Source organism: Mastigoproctus giganteus, chromosome 6 (assembly GCF_048544385.1).
Source record: "Mastigoproctus giganteus isolate SK-2022 chromosome 6, ASM4854438v1, whole genome shotgun sequence".
In the NCBI taxonomy this organism is placed as follows: Eukaryota; Metazoa; Arthropoda; class Arachnida; order Uropygi; family Thelyphonidae; genus Mastigoproctus; species Mastigoproctus giganteus.
In genome coordinates this window covers 111,872,281-111,888,376 of record NC_143580.1, presented here as the reverse complement: position 1 = coordinate 111,888,376, position 16,096 = coordinate 111,872,281, and the positions used below count along the sequence as shown (strand labels likewise).

The window sequence follows — 16,096 nt, the reverse complement described above, 5'->3', positions numbered from 1 at the left end:
TTGTGTTGGTGTTGTTTCCTTCATCATTTCTGTACCTCACAAGGTTCCTTTGATATATCCTTTTCCCCCATATCCAGGCCACTCCTATGAGAAGCTACATGTGAAAACCTGACTGATCCTTAAGTTTTGCACACCAGTGTATTATAACTAGTCATAAACTTGTCAAGCATCACTAAATCAGCAAGAAAAACAACACTTTCATCAGTCATTCACTTGTCTTTCCATTCCATACTATTGTTTTCTCTCCTTGTATAGTTATAATGGAGACCAAAATGAAAAACTTATTGATCTTTGTTATTAACTGTGAGAAATCAGTTGGATTTCTCCAGGTACCTAATTAAAAGCAAAATATCATGTACACTGATAAAAATTGCCTCATCATAATAATTATTCCAGAAGAATAATAGTTAATTTCTTACTTATTCTCAATTATGAAAGTATTTTTTCTGAAGCATATCTGTTGGTATTTTGATATTTTCTGTGACTGTGTTTGTCTTTTTTTTTTTTTTCATATTTAACAAATTGAATTGTTTGCATTTTAACCACTATTGCTATATCTTTTAAATGCTATAAATGTTTACAGACATGTTCATTTGTTAGTTCTTAATATTAATTCAATATTGTTCTCCAAAAATGCTGAATCACTAGGTACACCTCTAAAATCTGACACTTGAATCTCTCAGGATGCTGGATTTTAAGGTGTGTGCATGCGTGTGTGTTTAATGAAGCCCAAGTGCAACATAATATTTAGAATAATGTTAGAACATGGTCAGATTAATGTGGATTCATTTCACTAGGATTGTCAGTAACAGTAGTAATTTTCATAAGACTGTTATCCAAAACAGTGCTGGTTAATTCTTTATTTAAAATAACATTGCCTCATCTAGAACAAGGTGTTGTGGATGAGTTTAGGCTGTTTTTATAATGTTCTTAAGAACCTCTTGAAGTATTATTTTCATCTGTGTGACTTTTGCAAAGCATTTAAACTGGATTTTGTATAGTTGATATTTTTAGTTTTGTGGAATTGGTACCACTAATTTTATTTTTGCTGTTGATGATCTGCAGTAGCTTTGGAATCACTCATGTTGCTTATATAGGGGATTAGAAAAGGTTCTTGGTTAGACTAGTTTTGGCATTGTGAAAAACTAGCAATATAATGGAATGAAAACAAACACCATGATTTCATATTAATTTTATTTAAATATTAACATACTAACTTAAAACATTACAGGAGTTGCTGAAAGTGTTTCCTTTTATTTTGTAAGCATGATTCAATATGTTTAATTTTGTTGTAAAATGCTCATTAACATTTCTGGTGTAATTGAGATAATGTTATGTTGAAGTTCAGCTCTTCAGTTGTTTTTGGCTTATCCTTTTAAGCATAAGATTTTACTCCTCACCACAAGAAAAAAAATCAAGCAGCATCACGTCAGGGGATTGTGACAGGCAAATCTTTGCTGAAATTATTCTGTTTCCAAACACATCTGTAAGTGTCCATTTGTTATTTCTTTTTTATTAATCTATGCATTGAAAGAGTACACTATTTCAAAGTTCAGTATTGTTCAGACGTTACTGTGTCCTAGAAAAAAATGGGACCCACAATGCATTATGCTCTTCATATTGCAACCCAAATGCCAATTTTTTGATTGTGTAACAGCATATAAGGAAAAGAACAGAGAGCTTCTGCTGTCCACAGATGACTGTTTTGGGGTTGTAGGGCAAAAGATGAAACTGCGAATATATAAATCCCATTACTTTGAATAAAATTTTGATGTTGAACCCTAAAAAAAAAAAAAAAAAAAAAATTGCCACTTTTGGTGATCAGCCTCTTAACTCCTGCACAGCCATAATTTTATACAAGAAGAATAAGTTGTTTTCTTAACATGAAATTATGCTTACATCTTTGTCGACTGTAAAACAGATGTTACACTCTTGTACATTTTTTCATTGACTTTGAAGGACTTTGCTGCATCTTATCAGAGATTTCCAATAGCTTGTCCTCCATTAAAGTGTTAGTCCTACAACTTCTTGCTGCATTTGCCACAGAATCAGCTTTTTGAAATTTATTTACCAAATCGTGAACAGTATCATGATGTTAGAATATTAGTATCTGGGAACCTTTCCTGCAGTTTTTGTCTCACAGTTTCTGAATACTTGTCACACCTTCTCAGAAAAAGTACTCAATTAAAAAAAAGTTTGTTCCTCGATCATTAATATACCTGTACTTTACAAAAATATCATAAACGCTATTGAGTAATTCATCAATACTGTTCTATACTTTGGCATTGAATGCTCATTACTGCTATATGTTTGGGCCTCACGTCATAATCAGGTGATTGTTAATGCACCGAGATCACTCAGACACTGACTTGTGAACAGATTGTAGCACTGCAAAGAAACTTTTTTTTATGGTGCCCTGTACCATGCTTATGTATATTCTGTGTGTGGTTTTTTTTTTTTTTTTTTTTTTTTTTAATATTGGTGGATTCTTCATTTTCAACAGCCATACACAGTACTATGGAATTCCACACTGACATAAGATACAGTAAGTGTGAGTAATGGAGGATCACTGATTCCACTTTTCATGCTTGCCTAGTTACTGTGAGAAAAATCTACAACAATAACATTTTCATAATCCCTATGTTACAGGACCCTTAAGATTTTTGTATGACAGATGAGCTTGAAACTTTTTATCATTTAGATAACTAGAAGCCTTTTAGACTGATTCTCTGATGATATCTGATATTATAATTTGATTATAGTTTAAGTTTTGGCAGTAATCATGCTAACTGAATGTTTTAAATGACAAGCTTAATTGCAGTGCTGGTTGCAGGTGAAGTTTTGTAACAAAGTGTGACTGGATCTTATAGTTCTTCTACTGGCTCCAGATATCAGTTAACTCTTCATTTCTTGATTTCACTGAAGATGGGCTGTTGCACATGATCTGAAACATGTCATTTTCAAAATTTTTTATTTGTAATCTGTTAGTGAAGAATTAAAAAAAAATATCAGAGCTGCAAGGCTCAATAACTTCCACGATTTTTCAATCTATTAAAAAAGTAAGAAATTACCTCAATATTTTTCGTGGAATGCTTGCAGTCAATTCTCTCCAAATGTAACAAATAAAATAAGATGAAAAAACGAATTAATGAATTCCCTCACTCATAGAGATACGACCAAATTCGACGTGCGACGAAATCAAAGGCTGAGAGCTCCAACTCGACCCCGAAACACAGTGATGAGAAGGCATTGTCAGAATAAATAATTAAAAATCGCTTCCAATTATAAATAATTAAAAATCGCTTCCAATTATAAATAACTAAAATCACAATTAAAATTTGGATGAACACTCAAATTAAACGAAATGCACAGCTGTTTCCCTTCCTTAAGCAGACCACGCTTTTTGGCTAATCACCGTGTTCACAGGATGGAAATATCGCAAAGTGTTTGTATGTGTATTTGGCTCTTAAAATAGAGAGATTATTTGTATTGGCGCATGCGTGAAAAAGACCAGAAATCCAAGATTAGGCAAGGACATCACACATTGATAGAATTTTCGTGTAGTTTCATTTCAAGTGTGATTAAATTGTGATTTTAATGGTGATTTTAATTATTTATTATCGGAAGCGATTTTTAATTATTTATTCTGACAGAATGTCTTCTCACACTCGTGGTCTTGCTGCGGTGGTTTGATGTGTTTTGGGGTTGGGTTGGGGCTCTCGGCTTTCAATTCTGTTGCGCGTCGAATTTGGTCGTATCTCTATGAGTGAGGGAATTCATTAATTCGTTTTTTCATCTTATTTTATTCGTTACATTTGGAGAGAATTGACTGGAAGCATTCCACAAAAAAGATTGAGGTAATTTCTTACTTTCTTAATAATTAGTGAAGAATAAATTTTAATTGCCATTTCAGACAATTTTAGTAATGATAACATTGTTCAAAGAAGCTTAGTTATATACTCTCATTTATATTTGTTAGGTTACATTTAGTTTTATTTCAGTGCTATGTTTCTAATAGTCATTAGTTTAAAATATAAAAATAATATAAATTGATAAATTATTTATTTTCAAATATTATTTTTCTCTATTTTAATTTTGGTAATTTCGTCAGTTTTGTTTCTACACTTGGTAGTGCTAGAAAGGAAGAAGAGAAAGAGCGAATGAAAAAGGAGAAATTAGAGAAGAAAAAGCGTGAAAAAATGGAAAAACTGAAAGGTAGTAATAGCATTTCTTGTTCTGTGTACATCATTGCCATATATATATATATATATTTATAAATGATTTCATGCTACTATTCGCAAGCTGTTAAAGTATCTCTAAATACACATGTGTATAGTTCTTTAGCACCTTAAACACTATGAAATATGATAGTCATATCTCAGCCCTTTTTGATTTGTTGAGATGATTCTCACTATCCATTGTATCATATGATGTAATAGATAATTGAGCTGCTTTATTTAATACCCCTTTTTTATGTTTTCTTCATTATTATTCTAGAGTAGCATTATGAGGTTTAAAAAAACATGGTAATGCAGTATGTCAAAAGTAGCTTCACAGCCTGAATATTTGCTGACAGTTTGACAGTTGTGGAAAAAGTTTTTGCCCATTTGTTATAGGTCAGTGTGTTTTGGTTTGTTTTTGTTTCACATTATGGTCATGTTGTGGTAGGTTTCTAATTCCATATATAGCGAAATTTCACATAATTTTGACATGGTTGCCATTCAGGGATTCCACTAAATTTGTTCTAATTGCTTGTGCATTTAAATTTTGTTCTAATTGCTTGTACATTTCAATTTTGTTCTGTCTGGCAATTTCCAAATTAATTTAGGAACATATTCCTCCACCATACCATTCTTAATTTAATCTTGCCCCCTTCCTTCCTGATCATCTTTTGTTGCTTGCTATAGTTAAATACTGTTTTTCTTTGTATTCATATCTCACTTGGCTTGGCCTTTCTGTATAGCTATTTTTAATTTAATCCAGTGTCACTTCATTTAAAAATGTGTTAGTAAGTACATTGCATAGTAAACATAGTAAGCTTATGTTTGCTTACTATGTTTACTTTACTATATTTATATTTTTCTTACTTATTAAATTAAATAAAATTATTATTTATTAAATAATAATACCCAAATTTAAACTTAATTTCCCTATGTTACATGGTAGTAGTAGGTTGTGATGCTAATGCAGTGCCCTTCCCACCATCTATATCCTCCGAGTGGGTAAAATACCTGCCTGGCAACCCAAAGGTCGCGGGTTCGATTCCCGCCTCGGGCTGGATCAAAGTACTGCAAAAACCTTGGGAGGTGCAATATGGCCACAGAAGCCGATGCGCCAACAACTACCAAATCAAAAAAAAAAAAAAAAAAAAAAAAAAAATCATCTATATCCTAGATATTTTCTGTTTAATTTTGTTCTTTGTTTGCAATTTGACTTTGCTTTATGAGCGATTTCTACTGTTACATGTTATTTTCTATTTTTTAGGCCCACCATTGCATCAACTCACTGATTATTTGTCAGTTGTATCAAAATGTTGATTTGTTTAATGTTTGAAACGCAGTGGCTCCCATTTTGGTTCTTAGGGACTTGTGGTCCTGAGACAGGGTGATGCTCAATGGTCGATCTGTGTCACATTATGTCATGTTGTGGTAGATTTTTAATTCTGTATGTAGTGATTCCACACAATCAGCCATGGGTGCCATTCAGGAACACCACTAAAATTTTTCTAATTGGCTATAATTTAAAAATCAATTTTCAAACATATTCCTCTACACACTTATTCTTAATTTATTTCTCTGCCCCCCCCCCCCCAATCTTTTGTTGCTGTATTTTGTTAAGTACTGACTACTGTTATGCATGTCTAATAGATTTACTTTTTTTTTTTTTTTTTTGTTAAAAAGCATATTAAAGAATATTTTTTTAAAAATATATAAAAAAGGAAAAACCTGACTGACATTATATTAGCTGAAAATCTGCCTTATGACATCACAAGGACATATACATTTCTCTGATGTTGATTAAAAGAAGGGCTGAATGATTCACTATTGGTTCACTTACCTATGTTCTCTTTCTTAAGTGAACTTCTGTTAGTTCATATACCACATAATGAAAAAATAAAATGCCAGTAATATTATATAAAGACGGTAGTTACGTGTTGTGTGGGGTGTTCCTGAAAACTACCAGTTCACAGGAATATGCACACGCTAATAGTTTAGTTTTTAGAACTGTTTTCCCAAGTTACCTAAATTTGCCTTGGTACCATTATCAAATATCCTTTTGTCACTCTATTCAGGTATATTCCATCTCTGTGAAAGCAGTCCCTTCTGTTTTTATACAGATGGGATAAATTTTGAACAGGCATTAAAGCTTTAATCACATCCAAAGGTGGACGAAGATGTTGTTAATTTCTGTGAATAGATATGTGTTTATTGATAACTACAAGTGTCCCATGACTTTTGGTAGAACAACATATGCTCCCTTGCCAACTTTATTAGGTCAATGGCAGGGTGGGATATATGCAACAATGTATACAAAAATTCAATTTATGTAAAAGTTCACATGCTGTGCTATGTGCAGAAAACTGAAATAAAGCAGCAAGGCTAGTGTCAAATCAGTTTACCGTCAACAGGATATGCACATGATCTCATGGACTTCCAAAGGGGTGGGAGTATTGGTGCACATTTAGCAGATGCTACAGCTGAGAGGATGTATAACTGCCAGGAAAGCATTTTATGAAACAGGTGCAACTTTGGCTGAAGGTATACAGTAATAGGTGGTAGATGACTCTCATCAACCGGTGAAATACCACCACTTTGCTTATTGGAGGCCTGAAGTGGTGGAACCCATGTTTAGTCTCTAGAGCTAAGTTCCGGTCAACACTTCCCTATCTCTTCCATCATGCAGTATGATTGATGACTTTTGAGGTTATGATGAACATCATGGCGAGATCCAATATTCTTTACATTTCGAGGGTACAGCTCTAAAACGGTGTTCGCAGGCCGGCCGCTAGTTAGTACACCGGACCGAACCTATTGGTAACTCTCTAGGAGGTTTCCGGATCAGCTAGTGTATAATCTTGCTACCTCTACTCTGCCAGATAGTGAATGGAGGGAGTCCGAGTAGTGTGTATGCGGGGAGCATTGCCGAGGCCACGTTATGTCAAGGATCTGGGTATATTCTTACCATGAGTATGCCATATCCAAAAATTTCATTACTTCATACAGCATGTCCCACCCACTTTTTCTTACTATTGAATACACCATGAATTGTCCAACTAATAGAGCAAGCTTATCTGCGAAAAGATCTAAACCTCCCAAGGACTTCCTAATTCATTTCACAAATATACGTGGTCTTAATTCTAATCTCAACGATGTCCATTTCCACTTGCAGTCTGCCAAACCCCATCTACCTTTTCTCACAGAATCTCAGTTATCGGTTGATTCAACTACTGCTCATCTCAGATGCCCAAATTATTCGCTGTATGATTCCTTTCGCCTCAAAGGTGGTACTTGTGCATATGTCCGTTCTGATATTCCCTGTCAGAGACTTGGCAATTTGGAATCTCCTCTCTTTGATCTTCTCTGGCTTAAAATCTCTCTACCTCATTGTGTCAAATTCATCTGTTGTCTCTACCGTTCTCCCAACTCCACTAATCACTTGGAGCTCTTTGACTTTCTCCAGTCCAACTTTCCTAACAGTGAGGTAATTTTCCTTGGTGATTTTAATGTTCACAACTCCAGCTGGTTTCCATTTTCTAGTCACACCGACCCAGCAGGTCGAGATGCTGAGGCTTTTGCAATTACCAATTACCTTGCACAGATTGTTCATTTACCTACAAGAATACCGGACAATCCTAACTATACAGCCAACGCGCTTGATCTTTTTCTCACAAACAACCCTTCTAAGTACACGGTCGAAGTGAGAGGTCCTTTAGGCACTTCAGATCACAACTTGGTGATTGTCTCTTCTCCAATGGAACCTTTATCTCATGGCTATTCCCAACCTCGTGTTGTTTGGCATTACAAGAATGCAAAATGGGATGACCTGCGAGACTTCTTTTCTTCTTTTCCTTGGTCTGATTACTGTTTCAAAACTTCTGATGTCAGTGTTTGCTCAGATCGTGTCAGTGAAATTATTCTTGCAGGAATGGAATCCTTTATCCCACACTTCACTTTAAAATCTCATCCCTTATCTAAACCTTGGTTTTCCAATAAATGTGCTAAGGCTGTTCAAGAGAAGAATGTTGCATATCGTAATTGGCTTGTTTCTAATTCTTCAGTTTCATTTTCTGCCTACACCAAAACTCGCAACAATTGTAAAGCAGTTATTAATCAGTCCAAACTAGAGTTTGAACAGGCTAAGAGTAGAAAACTTGCTTGTTGCCCTAATGGTAGCCGAGCATTCTGGTCTCTTGCCAAAGCTATTGGCCGCAACTTTTGCCCATCTCTGCTCCCACCTCTGTCCAAACCAGATGGTTCTGTTGTCACTTCAGCCAAGGATAAAGCTGACCTGCTAGCATCCCATTTTTCTTCCAGCTCATGTATTTATGATCTTGGTAAAACACCTCCCACTATTCCCAACACGCTCCATTCAATGCCTCCTGTGGTCTTCCGTCAAAAGGATATCAGAAGGATTTTGATGAATCTTGATGCTAAGAAAGCTCCAGGTCCTGATGGTATTTCTGCACTTGTTCTCAAAACCTGTGCTCCTGAACTTACTCCTATTCTTTGCCGCCTCTTTTCCCTTTCTTATTGCAAAGGTGTTTTTCCTTCTGCTTGGAAATTTGCTCATATCCAGCCAGTTCCCAAAAAGGGTTACAAATCCCTCCCATCCAATTATCGTCCCATTGCAATTACTTCTACTCTCTCTAAAGTAATGGAGAAATCAATTAACCGCCAACTCTTAAACTACCTAGAAACCTTCCATCTGATCAACGATCGCCAGTATGGATTCCGTCAGTGTCGATCCACTGGTGATATTCTGGCTTATGTTACCCATTTATGGACTAATTCAATGGAAAGGTTTGGTGAAACACAAGTAGTTGCTCTTGACATCTCAAAGGCTTTTGATCGTGTTTGACATAAAGGTCTTCTAAACAAGCTTCCATCTTATGGTTTGCCAACTGTTTTTAGTAATTGGTTATCCAGTTTTCTCTCTGATCGCTCACTGAGGGTGATGGTAGATGGCTCTCTGTCTTCTAACTTCTCCACTAATGCCGGTGTCCCCCAAGGTTCAGTTCTTTCCCCCACTCTATTCCTTTTGTTTATCAATGACCTTCTTCCATTGACTCAAAATCCTATCCATAGTTTTGCCGATGATAGCACATTGCATTCAACTTTCCATTTTGAGAAACCTTGTCCTGCTCAATCAGCTTCAACTTCTCGAAAATCTTCTACCAATTCCTTAAATGCCGATCTTCAGGTAATTCTCCAGTGGGGCAAAGACAACTTAGTTGATTTCAACCCTTCTAAAACTCAGTCTTGTCTTATATCTCGCAAAAAGGATTCTTCTGCTCCTGTGCTTATCTTTAGTGACTCTCCGATTTCTAGGCAAAATGATATATCTCTTTTGGGGATTACCTTGACTTCTAATCCCTCTTGGCACAAGCACATTACAAATATTGCTTCCTCTGCATCTAAAAAACTTGGTTTTCTCTTTCGCTCTCGGCGTTACTTTTCTTCCAAACAGCTGCTCACTCTGTATAAATCGCAAATCCGCCCTGCTATGGAATATTAGCATTAGCATTAGTAGAGGCATTTGATGCAAGAAAGCAAGCTTATGCAGCATCAGCCAAAAAAAAAAAAAAAAAAAAACCACTTCCAATTCACCCCTCTGTTCGTTCAAAATACCTGTCCAGCTGAGCCTTAAACTTATTTAGGCTATCAACCTCCACCACAAGGGATGGAAGTCTGTTCCACCAACCAACCACCCGCTGGCTAAAGGCAAATTTCCGCACGTCTATCCTACATCTGTCTTTCCTCAATTTGAATTTATGCCCTCTCAGGTGATTTTTCTGAGCTAGAGGAAGAATCCCATCAGCATTGAGCAAGCTTAAACCATTCAAGGCTTTATACACCTCTATCAGATCACCTCGCTGGTGCCTAGTCTCCAGACACTGTAATTTGCAAAACTTAAGCCTTTCTTCGTAAGAGCACCCCTTTGTTCCATTCACTAATCTTGTTGCCCTTCTCTGTACTCGTTCCAGCAGCTCTACATCCTTCTTGAAATGAGGCCTCCAGACCTGTATACAGTACTCTAGGTGTGGCCTGACCATCGCCTTATACAATGGAATAATCACCTCCTTATCCCTGCTGGAAAAATTCCTGTATATCATTGACAATACTCCATGAGCTACTCTTGCAGCCCGTCTGCACTGCTCAGAGAACTTCATATCTGCCTGCACAACCACCCCCAAGTCCCTTTCATTCTCTACCACTGTCAGTGTTGTACCACAGAGTTGATATGTTGCTCTGGGGTTGCTGTTTCCCATGTGTAGTACTTTACATTTGTCAATGTTAAACTTCATTTGCCACCTCTCAGCCCATCTGCTCAACCTTTCCAGATCCTGTTGCAGCAGCATAGTGTCAGTAGTGTCCTTGACAACCCTGCCAACCTTTGTATCGTCTGCAAACTTGGACATTAAGCCCGATATACCATCATCAATATCATTTATAAATACAGAAAACAATAATGGACCCAACACTGAGCCCTGAGGGACTCCACTAATAACATCAGTCCACGATGAGCAGTGTCCATTGATTACCACTCTCTGTCTTCTCCCCATATTGTTCCCACATCTGGGGTGGTGCCCCCAAAACCTCTCTCAGGCTTCTTGATTCCATTCAGAAGAGGGCAGTTAGGTTAATTAATGATACATCTCTAACAGAGTCTCTCCACTCGCTCTCTCATAGATGTACTGTTTCTGCTGCATGCCTCTTCTACAGATACTTCCATGGGCACTGTTCTTCTGAACTGGCTTCTATAATTCCTGCTCTCTCTTTCAAAACAGTCCAAACATGTGCTGCCACCAGCCAACATCCATTTACTGTCCAACTTCAAACCCGTAGAACCAACTTTTCATCTTCCTCATTTATTCATTCAACTGCAATTTTCTGGAACAACCTTCCTTCATACGTATTTTCTGAAAATTACAATCTTCAGAAATTCAAGTCCAATGTCAACAAATATCTTCTTTCATCTTCTCAACCTCCAACCCAAGCACGGTACTAAGTACTATAGGTTCTAATACCTCTCATGTTTGGGGTTCACATAAAAAAAAAAAAAAAAAAAAAAATAGAGTGAGGCACCTCAATGTCTGAAACAAATTATCAAGTGTAACCATTCAAACACAAGAATCATTAACTTCTGCTTTTATTGTGTTAACTTAACAAGGTGTCAAGAAAACCTTACTAGAATATATTGCAAATGATTTTCACGGAATTCACTGATCTCAGAAATCATCTGAAAAATACAGATACTTTGGTACCAGGAATGCCAAGGATGGATGTAGAGGACTGGAGGGAAGTTATGGCTCCATTGAGTTCTGAATTATGCTTTCCAGCACAGTTGTGAGAAATGTACATGTTGAGGAAACAACAAAGCACTGGAATCATTCTCTTGTGTACCAACAGTATACAGGCTGCCAAGGACATGTTTTTGTATCATATTCCTTGATCCTGATCCCTCGTGATCCTATTGGAGAGCACCCTGAATGTCAGATCATATTTGTACATTGCTCTAGATTAGGTACATCCAGCAGTGTTTCATGTTTATACCTCTAAGGCAGTGGTTCTCAAAGTGGGTGCCACTTACTCTTTATAGGGATGCTGCGACGTCAAATTTAGCATCGGCTTACATTGTGGCCGTCGCTACAAAAGGTTGTTCAATTTCATGCAACTGCGTAAATTAGAAGTCGTCATGAAATAATTGCTGACCGCATCACAGTGTTTATGTACATACACCTACATATAAGGCACCTCCGTAGCCAGGTGGGAAGGAGCAGCAGTGCGTAGCACACGCTTCTTAATTAGACCGAGGTTCGAGCCAGTCACCACCAAATACGGAGGATGTGGAAAGGTCAGGGAATGACCACCGCATATCCCGGAGCAATATGGCCTTAGTTGCTAATGCTCCTAAAATCCAAATAACAAACATAACCAACAACCTACATATATGGAACAGCTGAGCCGAGCGGTCCGTTGCATACACTGTATTTGAAACAGCACCACTTTACAAAATATTCTGTCAGTGCCAGTGCTGAGGGTGCTGGGCATTTTTCATAATGGGTTCCTTCACATTAAAAAGTTTGAGAACTACTGCTCTAAGGGCTTGACTGCTCTCTGTTTATTCTTAAGATGACATTGCAACCATCCATCACACTAAATAATTGAAAGAGTGATTTGAGAAAGATGAAGATTTCTTGCGAAGCCCAGTCTTCAGATCTGTCCCATCGTGTGTTGATTTATCTGGAAAGGTGTATTTGTCAACACAGTTTGCCCACATCTTTCCAGGAATTGAGGATAGTTTCATTACATGAATGGTTCAACAGTCCTTGCCACTTTTTGACACTTTGTTGACTTCATGCCATCTTGTGTTGGAGAAATTATTTGGGTCAGTGGCAATTTTGCATGCTGTTAGCAAATGGTCCTAATAAAGTGGCCAGACAGTGTATATCCATATGTATTTTTTAATTTGCCTTATTGATAATATAACATAATTTTTCTTTTTTGTGTTTTAAGCTAATTCTTGTTCTGTAAACTTGTTTTTTAGCTGTGCAACTAGAAACAAAACTTCATTCACTTGATGCTGAAATAAAATTCAGTTTAAGTCTGACAAATTTGGTAAGTTACAATTGTTAAGTATTGAGTGAAATAGTGTATGTTTGTAAAAATCCTTGCTGTAAGGAATACACTTCTTTTGAATTTATATAGTAAAACTGAGTTTTGGGAAATTTCTGAAATAAATAACATTTTATTTAATTTTTTTTTTGCTATTTTTTGAGCCTTTGTTGTTCAATAGTTTCACTGCTCGCCATTTGAAGGTAGCCATATTTAATTTGTCTTGTTGACCAGGAAAATTTTATACATGTAGTTTTTCCCCTCTGTATTTTACAGTTGTTTAGTCTTAAATAACTACAATAACTGAAATCCCCACCCTCAAATTTATCAGATTTATTCCAAGTGTTCATACCTCAAGCATGTAGATTCTCCCATGAAAACATGCAAATTTACTGATAATATGTATAATTCACACCTGTCAGTTCATCTGAGAGACTGACATATAGATGGGACTTAGGACCAAAAAGCAAAAGAAGAATGTCAATTTGTTTTCAGAATTCGGAGTGTTGATTTCAACCCTTTTATCAAATTTCTTAAGATAATTTCTTATTGCTCTCTCTGTCTTTCTTATTTGAGCATATGTCTTTCAGAATGATGTTCTGAATAAAACTTTCATTGTTTTTGAGCTTTAAATCTTCTCTGTTCTCCTAAAAAGTATAATAAGGGTAAACTATATTTGGCCTTGTGACCATGTCACAGAATAGTAAAAATATAAGTTAATGCATCTGTAACATATTTCAAGGAAATTATTGCTTGCAGTATTACTTGTAAGCACATTCTGTTTGAATGTATCACCTATGGAATGTGATATTAGGCTGTCTTGAGCAGGTTCTGTTAGGCTAAGCATAATCATTTAAAATGTAATCAGTGTAAGGAGAATGAAATGAAATTCAGTTGAAAGAAATTAAATATTTAGTAGATGAAATTGAGCTTGTAAGGAAAAGAATGATCAGCTGGTAGGATCTGCTACTGCATAGGGGATGGAGGTGCATTCACATTATGAAGAAGCTTATTGTTAAAGAGACAGTCATAGATAAGAATTTTAGTAATTGATGAACATTATTGTGACAGTGGTCAGTTACTAAAATTAAAACCTACAGGCGTAGTTTTTAATTCCAGTGGCCCAACACATTTTATTTATATTTTATAATAAAATGTTGTCCATATGTATCTATATGTATGAAATGTTATCCGTATGTATATCCATATGTATAATAAAATGTTATCCATATTTGTACTGCTGAATATGACTATGACCTTAATTTTGCTATCACATTTTGTTTTTGAGAAAACTGTCATTTTTGTTTCACTAATTTATTAACAAGTCATTTAAAAGCTTTAAAAAACGTGAATTTTTTATGATCTTAAAATTCCTTGATCTCTAATTTCTACGTATACGTTGCCTATCTTGGCTAATCAGCAGTGATTAGCAAGCATGTTTAGACCCACTTGACCATACTGTTCTTCTGTGTGAATGTCTTGATAAAATATTTTACTATGTTAATTGATGATATCCAAGTTCAGGAGAAAGAACTTAAGGTGGGAGGAGAGAATTAAGATGCAAATGTAGAAAATAAATTTTTAAGCTTGTCGACCCTTTGTATGTTTGCAGGAATTTTAGTGGAGTAAGTGCCTCAAGTGTGAAAAGCAAGAAAAACACTGACAGGGAGAAAATTGAGTATACTGAGTTATGCAAAGCCATTAGAAAGAGACTCAGAGAGGACATAAGATTTAACACAAGAAAAGTAGAACAAGCATTAAGGGAAAACAAAGGATTTAAATCAGCAGCCATGAGCAGTAATACAGAAAGACAAGTGATACTAAAACTGAAGAATAGCAATGGTGTACTTATAAACAGCAGAGAAGGCATAATTCAAATAGCAGAAGACTACTATAGAGAATTATACAAGGAGCAGGGGAATGATGCCAGCAGTGGGGAAGATGGATTGCAAAGTAGCAACACATCCGACATGCCAAATATTCTTCCTGATGAGGTAGAACATGCATTGAAGAAAATGAAGAATCAGAAAGCCCCGGGGGAAGATGAAGTTACTGTAGAGTTGTTAAAATTGGGAGGAAGAGACATAACACAAAAACTGGCAAGGCTCTTCACAAAGTGCATTAGAAAAGGTGTGATGCCTAAGCAGTGGAATAATGCAATCATAGTTTTGCTGCATAAGAAAGGAGATAAATCAGAAATTGGAAATTATAGACCAATTAGCTTGTTATCCCACATCTACAAGTTGTTCACAAGGGTCATTGCTAACAGATTAGAAAGAATACTTGATAAGAATCAACCGAAAGAGCAAGCTGGCTTTAGGACAGAATTCTCAACTATGGATCACCTTCATTATGCCAGGCCATTATGCCTGGCATTTGTGGATTATGGAAAGGCATTTGACTCCATACAGCATAAGGCAATGTTTCGGGCACTGGAAAGACAAGGCATTGATACCCCATATATTATGATTTTGAAGAAAATATATGAGAGTGCTACCTCCTTTATTAGACTAGACAAAGACAGTAGGAAATTTAAAATTGAGAAAGGAGTTCGACAAGGAGACACAATATCTCCGAAGCTGTTTACTGCTGCCCTTGAGGAAGCTTTCAGAAGATTAGACTGGTCGCAGAAAAGAGTCAATGTGAACGGAGAGTACCTAAACCATTTACGATTTGCAGATGGCATTCTGGTCATAAGCCATGATCCCAAAGAATTAGAGGAAAATCTTAATCAGTTATGCACAGCTAGTAAGGATTTTGGACTAAAGATGAATATGGCTAAAACAAAAGTAATGATGAACAAGTATGCCGCAGAAAGGGAAATAATGATTGAAGGAGCAGTAATTTAAAAGGTGGAGTCATATACTTATCTGGGACAAGTTATTAGCTGTAATAATGATAAATGGCTGGAAGTCAAGAGAAGAATAAATTTTGGATGGATAGCATTCAGGAAATATAGTCACATACTGAAGAGCAATATCCCAGTTTGTCTGAAACGTAAAATAATGAACCAATGTATACTCCCCACCATGACTTATGGAAGTGAAACTTGGGCACTCACCAAAAGAATGGAAGAGAAGCCGAGAACTACACAGCGAAGAATGGAACGAATCATATTGGGAATCAGACTGTTAGATAAGAAGAGAAACACATGGATTAGGCAACAAACTCAAGTAAAGGACATTCTTATCAAAACTAAAGAACTAAAATGGTCTTGGGCAGGACACATAGCTCGAAGACATGATGACAGATGGACTAAG

The 16,096-nt window shown here is 36.2% G+C and overlaps 1 protein-coding gene across 4 annotated transcripts in view; it reads left to right on the top strand.

Annotated features, from left to right (window-relative positions):
• LOC150084511 (lens epithelium-derived growth factor-like) overlaps positions 1-16,096 on the top strand; it is a 316,821-nt gene that overhangs the window by 215,785 nt on the left and 84,940 nt on the right. For 2 of the 4 annotated variants that reach the window (XM_090375260.1, XM_090375259.1), the window contains exons 12-13: positions 4,133-4,215; positions 12,769-12,839. In XM_090375260.1, coding sequence (XP_090231386.1) covers positions 4,133-4,215; positions 12,769-12,839 — 154 coding nt within the window. Of the gene's footprint in view, positions 1-4,111; positions 4,216-12,768; positions 12,840-16,096 lie in introns of all 4 variants that reach the window. The other 2 variants (XM_090375258.1, XM_090375257.1) reach the window with 1 other exon arrangement.